This window comes from Nerophis ophidion, linkage group LG05 (genome assembly GCF_033978795.1).
Source record: "Nerophis ophidion isolate RoL-2023_Sa linkage group LG05, RoL_Noph_v1.0, whole genome shotgun sequence".
NCBI classification, from domain to species: domain Eukaryota; kingdom Metazoa; phylum Chordata; class Actinopteri; order Syngnathiformes; family Syngnathidae; genus Nerophis; species Nerophis ophidion.
In genome coordinates this window covers 25,111,137-25,128,929 of record NC_084615.1, presented here as the reverse complement: position 1 = coordinate 25,128,929, position 17,793 = coordinate 25,111,137, and the positions used below count along the sequence as shown (strand labels likewise).

General features: G+C 38.8%; 1 protein-coding gene across 8 annotated transcripts in view; it reads right to left on the bottom strand.

The window, feature by feature from the left end:
- The window catches only part of dse (dermatan sulfate epimerase), a 62,069-nt gene that overhangs the window by 35,297 nt on the left and 8,979 nt on the right, over nucleotides 1-17,793 (bottom strand). For 5 of the 8 annotated variants that reach the window (XM_061900377.1, XM_061900371.1, XM_061900379.1 and 2 more), the window contains exon 2: nucleotides 5,232-5,728. The exons of 1 other annotated variant lie outside the window; for it this stretch is intronic. In XM_061900377.1, the coding sequence (XP_061756361.1) occupies nucleotides 5,232-5,644 (413 nt within the window). In that variant the 5' untranslated portion in view covers nucleotides 5,645-5,728. Of the gene's footprint in view, nucleotides 1-5,231; nucleotides 5,729-8,120; nucleotides 8,242-17,793 lie in introns of those variants that run through there. 2 more of the 8 variants (XM_061900372.1, XM_061900373.1) reach the window with 2 other exon arrangements.

The window sequence follows — 17,793 nt, the reverse complement described above, 5'->3', positions numbered from 1 at the left end:
CCGGTACTCATTTTTGACAAGCATAAAATGTGTCTTTTTGACTATATGGTATTATCAATTTGATGAGATAAAACATGGAACTACTACCTTACATGTACAAAACAAAAATTAAAATTAAAATTATATTAGTATATTAGTTTTCTGAAAATATGACTCAAAACAGTGTATGTTACCATGTTTTTACAAATTCAAACTGATTTGTTTAGTTAGTTAGTTTAATACAACAGGAGACTTGTATCTATAAAGCAAGTACAAAATGAATGCATATAATAAAAATATTATATTACAAGTGCATATTATTATTATAAGAAATATTAAGACTGTCAGATATTTATTTTATTCTATAGCTGAATTTCAGCCAGTTCCAATTTCAAAAAATTTATAATAAACAGTACGGTTCAGTCACCTGAAACTTACGGGAGGTAGGTGCGGGGGTGGGAGGTGTAGGGAGATTAACTAAATTACAAACACCAAATGTTGGTAACTTTGCTAGTGATGCCTTTATTCTGAACGGATGCTGTCACAAATACATTTATTAAAAGTGACAAGCAGTAGAAAATGGATGGATGGGATGGAATTTTTCCCCATTCTTCTGTCACCTCCATCTGGGTCCCAAATGTTGTATGAGCTTTAGAGACGTTATGGCGTCTGTGTTGTGTGAACAGTTAAGTGTTCCATGCTGGGTTTTGCACTTCTATTTGTGCAAGAAGTTGTAGGTTGTGTTACAGATTCCTAATTTAATTCAAACAAATTTTTTTTTTTTTACTTTCACAGCAACATTTATTTTATGTCAACATTTTGACGTCATGTTTTATAACTGCTGGATTTAAATTAAATAATCTTTAAATCTTTAAAAAAGCCAAGGCCACGATCATGTGGTGCCCCCTACTAAATGCTAGTAGGGGGGGACCATCCATTTATTACCGCTTGTCCCTTTTTGGGGTTGCGGCGGCTTGTGGAGCCTATCTTAGCTGCATTCAGGCGATAGGCGGAGTACACCCTGGACAAGTCGCCACCTCATCGCAGGGCTAACACAAATAAACAGACAACATTCACACTCACATTCACACACTAGGGTCAACTTAGTGTTGCCAATCAGCCTATCTCCAGGTGCATGTCTTTGGAGGTGGGAAGAAGCCAGAGTACCCGGAGGGAACCCACGCAGTCTCGAGGAGAACATGCAAACCCCACAAAGAAAGACCCCGAGCCCAAGGATCGAACCCAGGACCTTCGTATTGAAAGGCAAATGCACTAATCCCTGTCACACTGTGCTGCCCGGTGGCAGCTAATGCTAACAGGTTAATGGTAATGCTCATGAAGGCCAAGCCTGATAGCACATTTTAAAGGACTATGTATTGTCCTTCAAGTTATTTAGAAATATTTGTTTCTGCATTATTGTGAAACCAAATGAATCCCTAATGTAATCACAATATCAATTAAAATAAATAATAGTAATACAAATAATAAATGTAAAATGTATCAAACTTGCACCCGTCAGATCCAAAAATTAACATTCAGTGTTACAGTGTTTCATATATCAATTCTCTTGAAATCAGTATTGCAATAACTTTACAAATTAAATGTAGTCTACTAATATGAATGTGATATAAATGTGGTCAGCAAGTAGGACATCCCCTGTCACCCTCTCATTTCCTTCATTAGAAAGCCAGGTGAACAGCTGATATTACTGCTGCTGACATACCACACACCACCTGACTCGCATCACCACCAACCACCAATGACAAGCCAAACACTCGTGCCAAGAGAATAAATACAAATATTACAAATAATATTAGCTGGCACCTACAATAATAATAATAATAGAACACAATTAAGAATTTCAAACGCAATAAACTTGTATTTTCATTAGTATTTTTACCATTGCAACTTTGTACTATCTTGAATAAGTAAACAAACAAAAAAACGTTTGTATTAAATGGCAAACTGCCTTATTATATCAGGTTGTACATAATATGCATCACAAAATAGATTTAACAAAAACCTGGTGATGGTGGATTATGGTATTCCAGAGTCAAAATCAATAACATGTGCACTGAACCTAACTAAAAAGAAACACATATCAGATGTAAATTATTGAATGACAAGGTGTTTCATATGAATTTTCTGCCACAAACAAATTCTCTCTGTTAGTGATTAGAATATGAAGACGCATTTCCCCTTTGGCATTCCAGTGCATCTCATGGCGCGCGTTACTAGTACTTGAAATTCAGAGCACAAGGTCTTCGGTTCAAACTCATGTTGCAGATGAAACGTTGTAAAGTTTTTTAACTTATGTTTGAATGATGTTGGAAATTACTTTATACACTAAACTTCAGCATTGTAATTTAAACAAGGGGATTGTGTTGCTCAAGGTAATATTATTCATATGGTGCTGAGATACCCATGATTTTAGCCTTTCAAAGATCTCGGACCACCAATTTTTGACCTTGATATTTGTCAAATCCTGGTTAGGGCCCTGGTGGCAGCCACGTATCAGCTAATAGTGAGTACAGACATTCTTACGTTTTACTGGAGAACAGTTAAAACAATGTATCCAGCAATTATATAATATGAAATTAAGAAGAAAGTCATTTTTATCTATCAATCCACTCTCTCACTCCCATGTGCGGACCACCTATATCAACTATCAGCTAAGAGTGTTAGTTTTGTTTAGTGCATTTATGTTACACTTTTATAGCAGCTAGGAATGGTAAAAATGGTTAATAAAAAATTGCATGTATATTGATTGATTGATTGATACTTTTATTAGTAGATTGCACAGTTCAGTACATATTCCGTACAATTGACCACTAAATGGTAACACCCGAATAAGTTTTTCAACTTGTTTAAGTCGCGGTTAAATTCATTATTCAATTCATTAATATATATTAAATGTTCTGTAATTGTTCGACTCTGAAACGCACTATTTTAACTTACATTCACATCATACTTGCCAACCTTGAGACCTCAGATTTCGGGAGGTGGGGGGCTTGGGAGGTGTGGTTAAGAGGGGAGGAGTATATTTACAGCTATCCATCCATCCATTTCTACCGCTTCTTCCCTTTGGGGTCGCGGGGGGCGCTGGTGCCTATCTCAGCTACAATTGGGTGGAAGGCGGGGTACACCCTGGACAAGTCGCCACCTCATCGCAGTATGTGGAGCAAATTTATTTATAATTGAATTATTTGTTTATTTTTCAACAAGTTTTTAGTTATTTTTATATATTTTATTCCAAATAGTTCAGAGAGACCACTAAAAATTAGCAATATTTTGCACTTTTATACAATTTAATAAATCAGAAAGTGATGACATAGTGCTGTAGTAGTTCATAGTTCATAGTACATAGTTCTTTATCTTTTTTTTTCAACCAAAACGGCTTTGCTTTGATTAGGGGGTTCTTGAATTAAAAAAATGTTCACAGGGGGTACAACTCTGAAAAAAGGTTGAGAACAACTGCTCTAAAACGTGTAGATGTAATTGTCACATATGCATGCACAGTAGATGGCAGTCTTGTCCTGTTTAAGAGTGTCACAACATTGCAGTTTACGGCAGACGAACTGCTTTACGGTAGACGAAACGTGACTGCTCTTGTTGTGTGTTGTTGCCGCGCTGGGAGAACATTAATGAGACTGCCTAACAATAAACCCACATAAGAAACCAAGAACTTGCCCTCGATCATTCTACAGTTATGACGTCATTGGGCAGGCACTCTGTTTATATTGTGGGAAAGCGGACGTGAAAACAAGCTGTCGACACGTCACTCGGGTCCGCATGGAGCTGGAGGTGGCGTGGCCTCCAGCTCCGCCTGAATTTCGTGAGATTTTCGTGAGAAAATTTGTCCCGGGAGGTTTTCGGGAGAGGCGCTGAATTTCGGGAGTCTCCCGGAAAATCCGGGAGGGTTGGCAAGTATGATTCACATACAAATACAAACCCCCCCAACCAGTGAAGTGGGCACATTGTGTAAATCCTAAATAAAAGCAGAATACAATAATTTACAAATCCTTTTCAACCTATATTCAATTGAATAGACTGCAAAGACAAGATACTTAACGTTTGAGCTGGAAAACGTTATTTTTTGCAAATATTAGCTCATTTGGAATTTGATGCCTGCAACATGTTTAAAAAAAAAACTGGCACAAGTGGCAAAAAAGATTGAGAAAGTTGAGGAATGCTCATCAAACACTTGTTTGAAACATCCCACAGGTGAACGGGCTAATTGGGAAGAGGTGGGTGCCAGGATTGGGTATAAAAGCAGCTTCCATGAAATGCTCAGTCATTCACAAACAAGGATGGAGCGAGGGTCACCACTTTGTGAACAAATGCGTGAGCAAATTGTCGAACAGTTTAAGAATAACATTTCTCAACGAGCTATTGCAAGGAATTCAGGGATTTTACCAAACATGGTGTGCAATATCATCAAAAGGTTCAGAGAATTTGGAGAAATCACTGCACGTAATAAAATTGAATACCCATGACCTTGGATCCCTCAGGCAGTACTGCATCACAAACCGACATCAGTGTGTAAGGGATACCACCACACGGGCTCAGGAACACTTCAGAAAACCACTACAGTTTGTCGCTACATTTGTAAGTGCAATTTAAAACTGTACTATGGAAAGCAAAAGTCATTTATCAACAAGACACTGACTATCTGTAGTCCAGACCTGTCTTCCAATGAAAATGTGTGGCGCATTATTAAGCGTAAAATATAACCACGGAGACTCTGGACTGTTGAACAACTTAAACTGTACATCAAGCAGGAATTGGAAAGAATTCCACCTGAAAAGCTGCAAAAAATGGTCTCCTCAGTTCCCAAACGTTTACTGAGTGTTGTTGAAAGCATGTAACACAGTGTTAAAAATGCGCCTGTGCCAACTTTTTGGAAACTTGTTGCTGCCATTAAATTCTAAGTTAATGATTATTTGCAAAAAAAAATACAATTCTCAGTTCGAACATTAAAAATCTTGTCTTTGCAGTCGATTCAATTGAAAATAAGTTGAAAAGGATTTGCAAATCATTGTATTCTGTTTTTATTTAGGAATTACACAATGTGCCAACTTCACTGGTTTGGGTACATACAAATACAATCAATCAATCAAACACCTCAAAACAAATTATGTTCAACTTTGGAGGTTCAACTTTGGAGGTTCTACTTTAGGGCTCATCTTTATAGTGAGTTTGTTGTAGTGTATTGAAATCAAGAATAAGATAATTAAAGATATAAAATGTACCAACTAGGTTGAGCTGCCATCCTCTCCATGTAGTCCATGGCTAGATCCACTGCTCCTGCTCTGTGCGGGTACAACAGGCAGAATATGGACAGCACCCCCAGGTTGTTTCCGTAAACCTCATTCCATCGGGCACTGAACTCCATGGGGCTCCAGGGAGGCAGGTACTCTTCTGGGTGTTCCAGCATAGTTTCGCCAGCCTCACGGATCCGCCTTGCCATATCCCTATGTGTACTTCCGGCTGCCAACTGAAACTCGACAACATCTGCCCGATCAAAATAAAGCATTGGATGGCCATTGTAGTTGCCTCCCATGAAGAGGATTCCTCCACTAGGGTCTGCTGCAGTTGGAGGCAGCAGGAGCAGCAACAGACTTATGAGGAACACTGTAGGGGACCCACGGGTGTGGGTTTTCATCGTCTGATCAGAGAGGGGGCTGTGCCATTGCCAAAAGACTTCAGCTGCGAAGGTGGAAAGGACTGGAAGCAGTCAGCTCATGCTCTGCACGAAAAAAAAAAAAAAAATTTTTTTGAATAATCACAAACAGCTGTTGATAGCTGAGCTTTTCAAACGGAATTAGGTCATGACTGTGCAGAAAACTGAAAACATATGCTTTGTGTAAAATGTTGTATTATCACTTCATGGCCAACTGTACATGTTTCCCCCTGCACACTGTGTTACCAAGTTCATTTCAAGACAAACATTGGTCAATCACAGTAGTCAAGAGCTGCACACCCCTATGGCCAGGCAAGCGGGTCGAAACTGGATGTTGTGATGACATAAGCAATATGCACAAAATTGTCTGGAGCGGAAGCAGCATGTCTGTGATGTGGACGTACTTCATTATATCGGAGAAATACTCACAGACAATGATCGACAAAATGTGAAATTATGAAGGAGAGAAAGGCTGAAGCAGCAGCGTGAAGCATTTTAAAGACAATATATGCATCATTGCAGACTTTTTTCCTACCCTTTGAATCATGCGGCTTATAAAACGGTGTGGCTAATGGATTTTTCTTTGCTGACAGTCATCATGCAAATATATAAAAAAAAAAAAGCAAATTTAGAAAAAAGCTGTGTTAGTTTGTGCTATGGCGCCATATTTCGGATAAGTTCACTCACTGCAGGTCTTTCATTTAATGCTTTAAACTGAAAGTAGAGGTACCGTTTCGTCTACTAGTCATCTATAGTGTTTTTACTCATGTGGATTCATCACTCCAATCGACAGTTGTACAGTAAGTTTTATAATATAACCAAAGCAATTCATGGGATACGCTCTATAGTCCGTAAAATACGGTTTATGATGATGTCATATTAACCATGCCCCCATCGCCACAGGTATATATATATATATATATATATATATATATATATATATATATATATATATATATATATATATATATATATATATATATATATATATATCACCACCCTGAGGCTTCCCTCAGAGTGTTAACTTGTTATATTTACATTACATATATATATATATACATATATAGTTATACATATACACATATTATGTACATATAACAAGTTAACTCATGTGATTATTCACAAAAAATCATTAAAAAAATTATTTAATTAATCATGTACACACTATTTCACACACTAATAATGCAATTTATTTTTACTGTCCAAGCTTTTTTACCTTAATCGCACCGATATACAGTCAATGATCAGATCAATGCATACAAAAACAAGAGAGGGACTCCAACTGGTGAGCTCACTGGCACATTTTTCTCCAAAACACAGCCTAAAAGGACTTCAGATTAAACTTTCCAATCTGTTCTAAGTCATTTTTCCATGTTTTTTTTTTTTTTAAGATTTTGGGATACGGTAAACAGTGTTAGGTAAAATTGCTTTTATAAAATAATTAATTACAGTTACTCCGTACTTTTCAAAAAACGTAATTGAATTACAGTATTACAATAAAAGCTCTATATATATATAAGCCGCAGATACTGTATATATGTTGCGAAATGATTGTATTTACACATACATTTTCCGTAAATGTTTATTTACATACCTTGATTGTTTCCGAACTGTCTGTAACACAGAGGTAAAACGGCTGATCAAACAAAACAGAAGTCATCTTTATGGACCCACTAGCTGCGGAAGCTAGCTCTCCAATCAACTACAAAGACTGAATAACTCTATGGAATTTGTAAAACTGGAACAATACAAAAATAATGCTATTGTATGTTATAAATACTAACATAGATACTCGTAAATGTGTTAGCATATTAGCTAATGCTAACACCGCTGGTTTGATTACATGTTTTCATGCATATGTGTACGTGCTAAAATAAGTTAGCACGTACAGATATGCATGAAAACCCTTCTAAAGAAATCACACATGGGATGCTTTAATAAGTAAAAACAGGTTTAGTTATAGAGTAAAACTTACAAACGTAGCTTGGAGTGATGAAAGAAGAATCCATACGTGTAGTAACGCTATGCTGAGCAGTTTGTAACCACAAACATTTCCAAAGGCCTTAAAAACTGCTGTCATCAAGCCCCTCCTAAAAAAGAATAGTTTTCATGCCACAGTACTGAAAAACTATTGGCCCATATCAAATCTGCCATTTTTGGGCAAAGGACGAGAAAAAGTTGTTATGTTTAACAATGTGTTTGATATTTTCCAATAAGGCTTCAGGCCCTAATACTACGCTAAAACAGCGCTGATCAAGGTGACAAATGATATCCTCCTGAAGACAGATGCAGGAAAAGTCTCAGTCTTGGTTCTACTGAAACTGAGCGCTGCCTTTGACACAGTACATCATACTAGCATATCAAAAAGGTTCGAAAACTGGGTGGGAATATCTGGTTCTGTTCCTAAGTGTTTCAAGTCCTATCTCGATCACAGGACATACTTTGTTGAAATTGGTACCTGTGTCTCTGACCAAATGGCCTTGACCTGTGGGGGTTCCTCAGGGCTCGATTTTGGGACACCTGTTGTTCAACTTGTACATTCTGCCATTAGACCAGCTAATACGGAGCTTCAATGTGTCCTGTCACAACAATGCAGATGAGACTATTAGTTTGACAAACTTATATGATCCACAAGGGAAATTGTTATACACAGTAGCTGTTACAAAGGATGGAAAAGGATAATGCTCACAAGGGCACACAAAGAGGGTGAAAACAACAAGTAAAAAGTAGACAAAAAATTGGTTGGTATATAACAATATAAAATATTACAATTAAATTTTCTTATACAGCCTGAACCTACTTTTCAATCAATCAATCAATGTATATTATTTCGGCAATCTTCACATAAAACAAAGAACAACAACAAGAAAAGAAAAAAAAAAAAACACTCATTTGAGCAATGATTGAGCCGAAAGGGTGTAGGTTGAAGCAACGCTTATATAAACCTACCCCATCACAACAACAAGGTTCAAAATATATAAAATCTAAAACATGCTTCACTTATATTACTTTTTTTTTTTAACAATATATAAGCAACATATATGTAGCACACATCTCATATACACAGTTTAACATTTAAATCAAACATATACATTTGTACACTTATATATATATATATTATATATATACACAATTTATTTAAATTCCATATAAAGTGGTAATATATACATTTTAATATAACCTATATGTATAATTATGAAATCATAAATTGTATTTATATACATATATATTATTGTCTTTCTAAAACAATGTTTGCTCTTCTTTCTTATATTTACTAATGATAAATGATTTAAAAAGCTTTAATTCAATTTAATTCAATTACGCATATGACAACTGAAAGTATTTTATCCACGGCATTTGATTGATTTGAATGAATTATGATTATTTTTATGATGATTGTATATTCAGATTTTAATGTGAACTCTTTTTCCTTCTTTTAATTTTATGTAAAGCACTTTGAATTGCCTTGTGAACGAATTGTCCTCTATAAATAAATTGCCTAGCCTAACAGCTAGAAGACAAAACAGCACTTTGACTTCCGGTTGAAAGCATTAAATCGAAGGACACTGCAGCACCTGCAGTTAATGAACTAATGTCAATATTGGATTTATTTTAAAATAACATTTTACAATACAATAAAGAAATGTTTCTTTTGCACTCAAATAACAAGTTTACAAGGTTAAAATATAAATTAAAAAGCATTGAGCGCATTGGGCTTTTCTTGTTGCAGTCAGAATTTTTTTTAATTTTCCATAATAGATATAGTCTGCCATAATCAACGACTGGATTAGAATATAATAAAAATTATTTATTGACATTATATCAAATGTTTCATGATTTATGGTTGCCACTACTGGTCTGTGATTTAAGAAAAATAAAATTCTTAGTAAAAACTAAAAACTAAACTATGGATAAATGTATTCAGATAAGACATGTGGCAGGTATAACACGCATTTTCTAAAGATAAAACAAAAATTGTAGCAATTTGTTACAAAACTTTCACGTGCATTAGTTGACGCTGGATGGGCGGTCTTCACTCTGCTAGTATTTAGCATCAAGCCAAGCAGCTGTGTGCGTGTCTACGTATCATCATGTGCACAACAGGGGAGCTGGTTTACTTAGGAGAGTAGTGTAAGTGTGTTTGAGAGAATGGCAATGTGTTGGCTGAGTGACGTCAGTGAGTGAGTGAGTGAGTGGGCGAGTGAAGAGAGAGTGAGAGGTACCTTGTGCACTGCACAATAGAAGGATGAACGGGTCTGGTTGTGTCCTGCAAAACTTATAATAAAGCAACAAGATTGTCACGAATTAGCGGTCTCGTCATTCTGACCCGAAAGCGGAGCTTAGCAGACCCATTGAAGGGTGTTACCCCGACGAAAAAATCAATTCTGAAAAGAATATCCGTCCTATACTCCTCCACTACGGACTGCATGGGAGCCGAACGGCTGGAAAAGTGTAACAACTACATTATTACCCGAGATCTTGTCCTTTTTGTCACAACCCAAAGCTCATAACCATAAGTGAGGATAGGAACATAGACCGACCAGTAAATTGAGAGCTTTGCCTTCCAGCTCAGCTCCGTTTTCACCAGGACGATGCAGGGTGCGCATCAATGTTGATCTCACGATCCAATCTTCCCTCACTCGTAAACATATTAAAAAGGTTCGAAAACTGGGTGGGAGTATCTGGTTCTGTTCCTAAGTGTTTTAAGTCCTATCTTGATCACAGGACATAGTTTGTTGAAATTGGCACCTGTGTCTCTGACCAAATGGCTTTGACCTGTGGGGGTTCCTCAGGGCTCAATTTTGGGACACCTGTTGTTCAACTTGTACATGTTGCCACTAGACCAGCTAATACGGAGCTTCAATGTGTAATATGCACAACTATGCACCTTGAAGTACTTCAACTCCTCCACTTGGGGCAGGATCTCCTCCCCAACCCGGAGATGGCACTAAAATCTTTTACGGGCAAGAACCATGGACTCAGACTAAGAACTGCTGATTTTCATCCTAGTGGCTTTCAGTGACAGCTGAAGATCCTGGCCAGATCAAGCCAGCAGGACCACATCATCAGCAAAAAGCAGAGTCCTAATCCTGTAGTCACCAAACGGGATCCTCACAATGCCCTGACTGCGCCTGTAAATTCTGTCCATAAAATTTGTAAACAGAATCGGTGACAAAGCGTAATTGTAATTGGCAATCAAACGTTCACAGCATGTTGATATAGGGCTGGGCTTTTTAATTAAAGCAGATTGTCCCGTGCAGGATTATACGAGTACCACATCCCTACTGTTTACTACTTCAGTATCTTGTAACAGACATTTCCACCACGTTTGATTGATGTAACATAAGCTAACGGCTGACAACTTTTATTTTGTTCATATTTATAATTGTGTTTACAAGAGGAGCATCAGTACAAGTAACCCACGCTACAGTCTGTACCTGGTTTTAGGGCCATGGTTTTGTTTCTCTTTTGGTACGTTTTGTGGGGGTAAAGGGGGTAAACTTTTTTTTCCTCTCAAAATTGTTTTGTTTTTTTTGCTTGTTATCACAATCATTCTGCAGTAAACATAATACAATTGGTGTGGTGAATAGTATAAGACTTTTATTTCAAGTTAATGTTTACTAAACAACATTATTGTATTCTTTGATTACTTGCATATCAGTGTTTCTCACTATTGCTTTAATTTGAAGTTAACATTAATAAAAACATCTCTTTCAGATGGTAAAATTTATTCTTTATTGTTTACATCGGTGCTTCTCACCAGTGGTTTGGCTAATGGCAAGCGGTGAGCCACATTGTGGAGATTTTAAAACTAAAATTTTGTATCTTATATTGAAGGAAAATACAATAAGTGCAGTTTGAATTTGAGGTACTGTAAAAATTGTGTCGCAACACATAAAACATGTTTAATGTTTATGTCAGGAACACATTTTTTTGTATTCACAAACAAACAAAAAGAACATTAAGTAGGATACCGGTACTATTGTGCCTTTTACTCCAACAGCAGGGACACTTTTTTTTTTTAATCTTTGCAGACACATACACAATAAGTCTAATTAAAATATTCATACATAAAAATGCCTTTTCAGATTAAATGAGTGTGTGCTTTGATTCTCCCAGTAGGGACCAATACAGTCACATTGACATTCTCAGTGCCTGAAAGTCCGCATTCGGGACAGGATTACAGGTGAACTGCAGCAGATAATGAAAGTAAAGTCGCTGCTCCTTTTAAATGTTGTGTTTAAACTTCTATGGTAGTGTTGGTCATACGTATATATTTTGTTCTTCTGGGCTGCACTTTCAGCTGTGTTCGACTTCGACTTCAAGAAGAAAATGACCCCTGTGGAGCCCATCAACATCTAGGGTCAGGAGGTGGCAGTAGTGGGGCGGTACAAGTAACCTGGGAGTCTACTTGAACAGCAGACAACAGCAAAACTGTATACAAGAAGGGCATGAGCAGACTCTTTTTACTGAGCAAGCTTAGGTGTGCAGCAAGCTGTTGGAAATCTTTTTTCAGTCTGTTGTGGCCAGTGTCCTGTACTCAGCAGTGTTTTTTGGGGGGAGCAGCACCAGCAAAAGGGACTTAAATCAGATTGACAAACTGATCCGGGAAGCCGGCCAAAAAATATTGTCACGCAGTTGGAGGCATTTGTGTCAGTGAGGGACAGGAGGACACTGGACAAACTGCTCGCCATCATGGACATCCTGCCCACCCAATTGAGGGACAGCGGAGTTCATACTCCAACAGACTTCTTCAGCTTCATTCCTACAGTGTTTGATTCAAGAACTCCTTCATTCCGCACTCCATCCAGCTGTATAATCACTCGCCATACAGCAATAGATGATGCCTATTACCTGACACCTTCTATGTTAACTACTTATCTTTGTTTATAATGTCTATTTTCTGCTGGATTTACTCTCTATTTTATGCTGCAGCTGTTACATATTCTGTAATATTTTACATGGTAATTGTTATATAGTGTACATATGATATAAACATATAATATAATATATCAGTATATATCCTATACTGTACATATATTATGTACATATTACGTATATATGTTATATTTTGTATTGATTTTAGTCTGTTTTATACCTGCATTGTCCTTTCCATTTTTTCCATCATTTGTAACTGAGCTACTGTGTGGAACAATTTCCCTTGTGGATCATTAAAGTTTGTCTAAGTCTAAGTCTAAGTCTATTGTATATTTTATATAAAAAAAATATAATATAAAATTATAATATATCAGTATGCATTATATACTGTATAAATAATATGTTAATATTACTTATATACCGTATTTCCTTGAATTGCCACCGGGGCACTAATTAATTTAAAACCTCTTATCACTCCTGCGCTTACCAAAGGCATGCGGTAAAAGTAGGCATGCGCTAATTTTTTTAAAACCTCTTCTCACACCGACACTTACTAAAGGCATGCAGTAAAAATTTGAGTGTGATGTAAGCTTGGACCTTAAATCCTACTGAATAGCTCTTAATCTTCTTCCCTTTATGCGATTTCAAATTACTGGTATTGAAATCAGCCTCCTCCATTTTGAAAATGATGACAGGGGAAGTGTCACTCGTGACGTCACGAGTTTGACCAGGCGGTAATACTAAGCATGCGCTAATTATTTTGCGAAGCGAGTTTGACCCGGCAGTAATTCAAGGCAGGCGCATACTATATGCCCTGTGGCAATTCAAGGAAACAGTATATATATATTGCTACTATGGTACATTTTGTTTTCGTCCTGTTTTTGTGTCCTTGTGTGAATTATCCTTTCCAACCTTATCCTTTCTATCATTTGTAACTAAGCCACTGTGTGGAACAAGTTCCCTTGTGGATGAATACATTTTGTCTAAGTTTCTAAGTCAAAGTGCAAGGAGACGAGGCACAACACAATTGAACATTAGTTATGTCGTCAGGAGACTGACGAGATGGTAGCGCACACCGATACACGCAAACACATACATTCACAAACACACACAGGATCACGGTCAATAAAGCTGGATTGTTCCGTGCAGGATTATAGCGAGCGTCGTTGTTCCCCTCCTGTTTACTACCGTGGTAACTTTAACAAACCTTTTCGCCATGTTTGCACTTTATTTGTTTTAAACTATTGAAGCGGTGTTCTGTACAAAACGTGCACTTTAATTTAGTGTTGTTTTGATATGGCATCTTAGTGACATCATGATGCACAAAAGTGCACGAATAGCTTGTTTTAAAATGTCTCTGATAATCTTGCACTTTCTGTTTTAAAATGACATGAATGTTTGTGCCACTGCTTAATAAATGTTTAATAAATACGCTTTTGGTAAATTGACTTCATTGTGGTTTCCTTCTCTGCATGAAAGTTTAAAATGAGCATATATCAATAGAGCATGAAGAAGAATGTTTTAATGTAGACACATAGAATCATCATACTGGTGTGATTACATGCATCAAGTGTTCATTCAAAGCTAAGGCAAAATATCGAGACATATATCGTGTATCGTGATATGGTTTAAAAATATTGAGATATTAATAAAGGCCTAATCGCCCAGCCCTAACTGCACATAATATTGGCAGTTCCAGTTCTGTTGTTGAAGGGGAACTGCTGTGACGATTTGTCACATTCACGTCTTGTTATGTGTCCTTAGTTGGTGTTTATTTCCTGTCAGCACTCTTATTTTAGTTGAATTTCCTGCTTGTCTCCCTGAGTGCTATTTGCCCTCACCTGTCCCTGGTTGGCTGCCTGGCCACACCTGTTTTCTATCAGCTAGCTGCTATTCATGCCTGCCTCGCCCTCCAGTCAGGGCTCGATGATTGTTTCCTGTCTTCTGTTTCCTGGTTCCTTTTATCCTGTCACCTGTTACCCTATTAAAGTCATGTTACACCTGTTATTTCTGCATCTTGGGGTTCACCACCAACAGATTAAAAAAAAATTAATGTTGTCTATCATTTACAATTCCTATGTAAGACAAGAACACCCATTTTTCTTATTTTTATCCATTCTAAATCCTAAAATACGGCACGTACAAAATGCCATTGTGGAGTGACGCAGCCGACGGGCCGACAGCGGGCTGAGAGGAGCGGTCCTGACCAAGATGGAGGCCAGGAGGCGGGGCATGCGGCAGAGAGGAGAGGCGTGACGCACGCGGAGCGGCACGGCAGCGGCAATCCGAGTCAGGTGCGTACAACACACATCTGCTCACAATCTCTCCATCTGCGGTTGCAGCATAAAAAGAGCGAGGGAGGAACGATCGTGGCAGAAGACGTAGGAGGAACTGCAGCACACGACGACGACAAAAGCGACAAGAGTGACCCAAGAAAAGACGAGCCCCCGCGGAAGACGCAGCACCCGGCCACCGAAAGCCGTGCCAAGACGAGCAGCCAAGAAGGTCGCGCTAGAAAGTGGCGCGACCGAGTGGGACACGACGCAGTTTATTGAAATAATAAACGAGTGTCAACCTTGCTACGAGTGGTCCTTGCAACCCACAGGAGGACGGCAAGAAGTCCGTCACAGTGGCGCCCAGCGGAGGAGAACCATCAGAAGCGGAGGGCAATGACGTCATGGGGGCGCTCGTCGCAAGCTACACCAAACTGCTTGAACAAAAACGTCAGCAAACCCAGATGCTGCTAGCGATGATGGAGAAGACAGAAGAAGCAGCCAAGAAAGCCGGCGCCGAGGCCATCTACCTGGAAGGCGGGGCTGGAGAGGCGGCATTGGCGGCGACAGACCAGCAGGGCGAGCTGTCAGCCAAAGATAAAGAAGAGAAAGTGCCTGGAGAAATGCAGGACGACGGAGAAGAAGAAGTTTATGATAAAGAAATTTACGTTGAAGAAGTTTATTGTGAGGATGAAACTTACGTTGATGATGAAGATTATGACGATGAGGGAGATTATGTAGAGGATGAAGAAGAATTTGAAGAAACCAAAAAAATTGAGACAGAAGAAGAAATAATTGAAGAAATTCTGGAAGATGATGAAGATGAAGACGAAGAAGAAAATGAACACGAAGAGGAAGTTGAAAAATCTCAAGAAATTGAGAAAGAAATACTTGTAGAAATGCAAGAAAAGGAAGAAGAATTACTTGGAGAAATGCAATAAGAAATTCAAGAGAAGGATGAAGATGAAGAAGAAGTCGAAGATGAAGAGGAAGTTGAAAAATCTCAAGAAATTGAGAAAGAAATACTTGGAGAAATGCAAGAAAAGGACGGAGAAATCAAAGAGGACAAAGAAAAAGTGAAGCAAGAAGATGGAACTCAAGAAATTGAGAAAGAAGAAGTTTATTCTAACGACAAAGAAGAAGAGGATGATGATGACGATGACGAGGAGGGTGGTGAGGAAGACCATGGTGAAGATGATGATGATGAAGAGGACGAAGAGGACAAGGAAAAACTCGAAGAGAACAATAAGAAAGGCAAAGAAATTGAAGTTCGGGAAGTCAAAGAAAAACGCAAAGACAAAGAAAACAAAGATAAAGACAAAGGAGCAGTTTTTTTCCCGCTCCTTGAAGAAAAGGTGGGGGGGAGTATGCTCGGCCAGACTGGAGCCCGGCCTCGAACTGGCAGTGGAGGTGTGTGGAGAGACGCAGCCGACGGGCCGACAGCGGGCTGAGAGGAGCGGTCCTGACCAAGATGGAGGCCAGGACGCGGGGCATGCAGCGGAGAGGAGAGGCGTGACGCATGCGGAGCAGCACGGCAGCGGCAATCCGAGTCAGGTGCGAACAACACACATCTGCTCACAATATCTCCATCTGCGGCTGCAGCATAAAAACGGCAAAGGAGGAACGATCGTGGCAGAAGACGGAGGAGGAACTGCAGCACACGGCGACGACAAAAGTGACGAGAGCGACCCGAGAAAAGATGAGCACCCGCGGAAGACGCAGCACCCCGCCACCGTAAGGCGTGCCAAGACGAGCAGCCAAGAAGGTCGCGCTAGAAAGTGGTGCGACCGACTGGGACACGACGCAGTTTATTGAAATAATAAACGAGTGTCAACCTTGCTAGGAGGTGTCTTGCATCCATGGTCCTTGCAACCCACACGAGGACGGCAGGAAGTCCGTCAGAGCCATATTTTAATTTAGTTCTTTGCACTGGTACTCCTCAGGGGTGTGTACTTTCCCCCTGGCTGTTCTCCCTGTATTCAAACTGCTGTACCTCCGAGCTCAGTTACAGCTCTTTTTATTACCTATTCAGTGTTATGTGTTTTATGTTGCACGATTGCGCCCCAAAAAAATTCTAGTTTGTGAACCCGTTCTCAAACAATGGCAATAAAAAAACTATTCTGATTCTGATTCTGCACACTCTTGGCATTCACACTTTTGACGTGAAAACATTCCAGGTGACTACCCATTGAAGCTCATCAAGAGAATGCCAAGAGTGTGCAAAAAAGTAATCAGAGCAAAGGATGGCTATTTTGAAGAAACCAAAATATAAAACATGTTTTCAGTTATTTCAACTTTTTTTGTTAAGTACATAACTCCACGTGTTCATTCATAGTTTTGATGACTTCAGTGACAATCTACAATGTAAATAGTCATGAAAATAAAGAAAAACGCATTGAATGAGGATAAGGATTGTCCAAACGTTTGGCCTGTGCTGTATGTGTTCTTGTATTATAAAAGAATTGTGGATGATAGGTAGGGTTGTCCCGATCTGATATTTGGATCGGATCACCCGCCGATATTTGTCCAAAAATGCGTATCGGCAAGGCATGGGAAAATGCCGATCGAGATCCAATAAATAAATAAATAAATAAATACATAAATGATACATTCCATTTTTCTGCTGCTCCTTAAGTTCTGTTCCGCATTTTCCAGCACACCTTCAACACCTCCACAGGTCTGTGTCCTAACCGTTAAGACGGCCATGTGAATTAAAAGTTACCGGTAAAAATGTCAGCTGTGTAGGATTATTTTACCCTACAAAACAAAAAAGATGCCAGCCACGTTAACAGGCAACCAATGGTCGCTCCTAGAGAAAACTGCAACAATTCTCAAACAGTTTCAAGAGCTGAGAGCCGAGGTTAGTGCAGCCTCCGCTACAGCAGCCGATGTTATCCCATCTGTCCGTGTTCTGACACGCTTTCTAGACAGTGAGAGCAAAGAACACCAAGGGATTCAAACCATGAAGGCCATCTTACT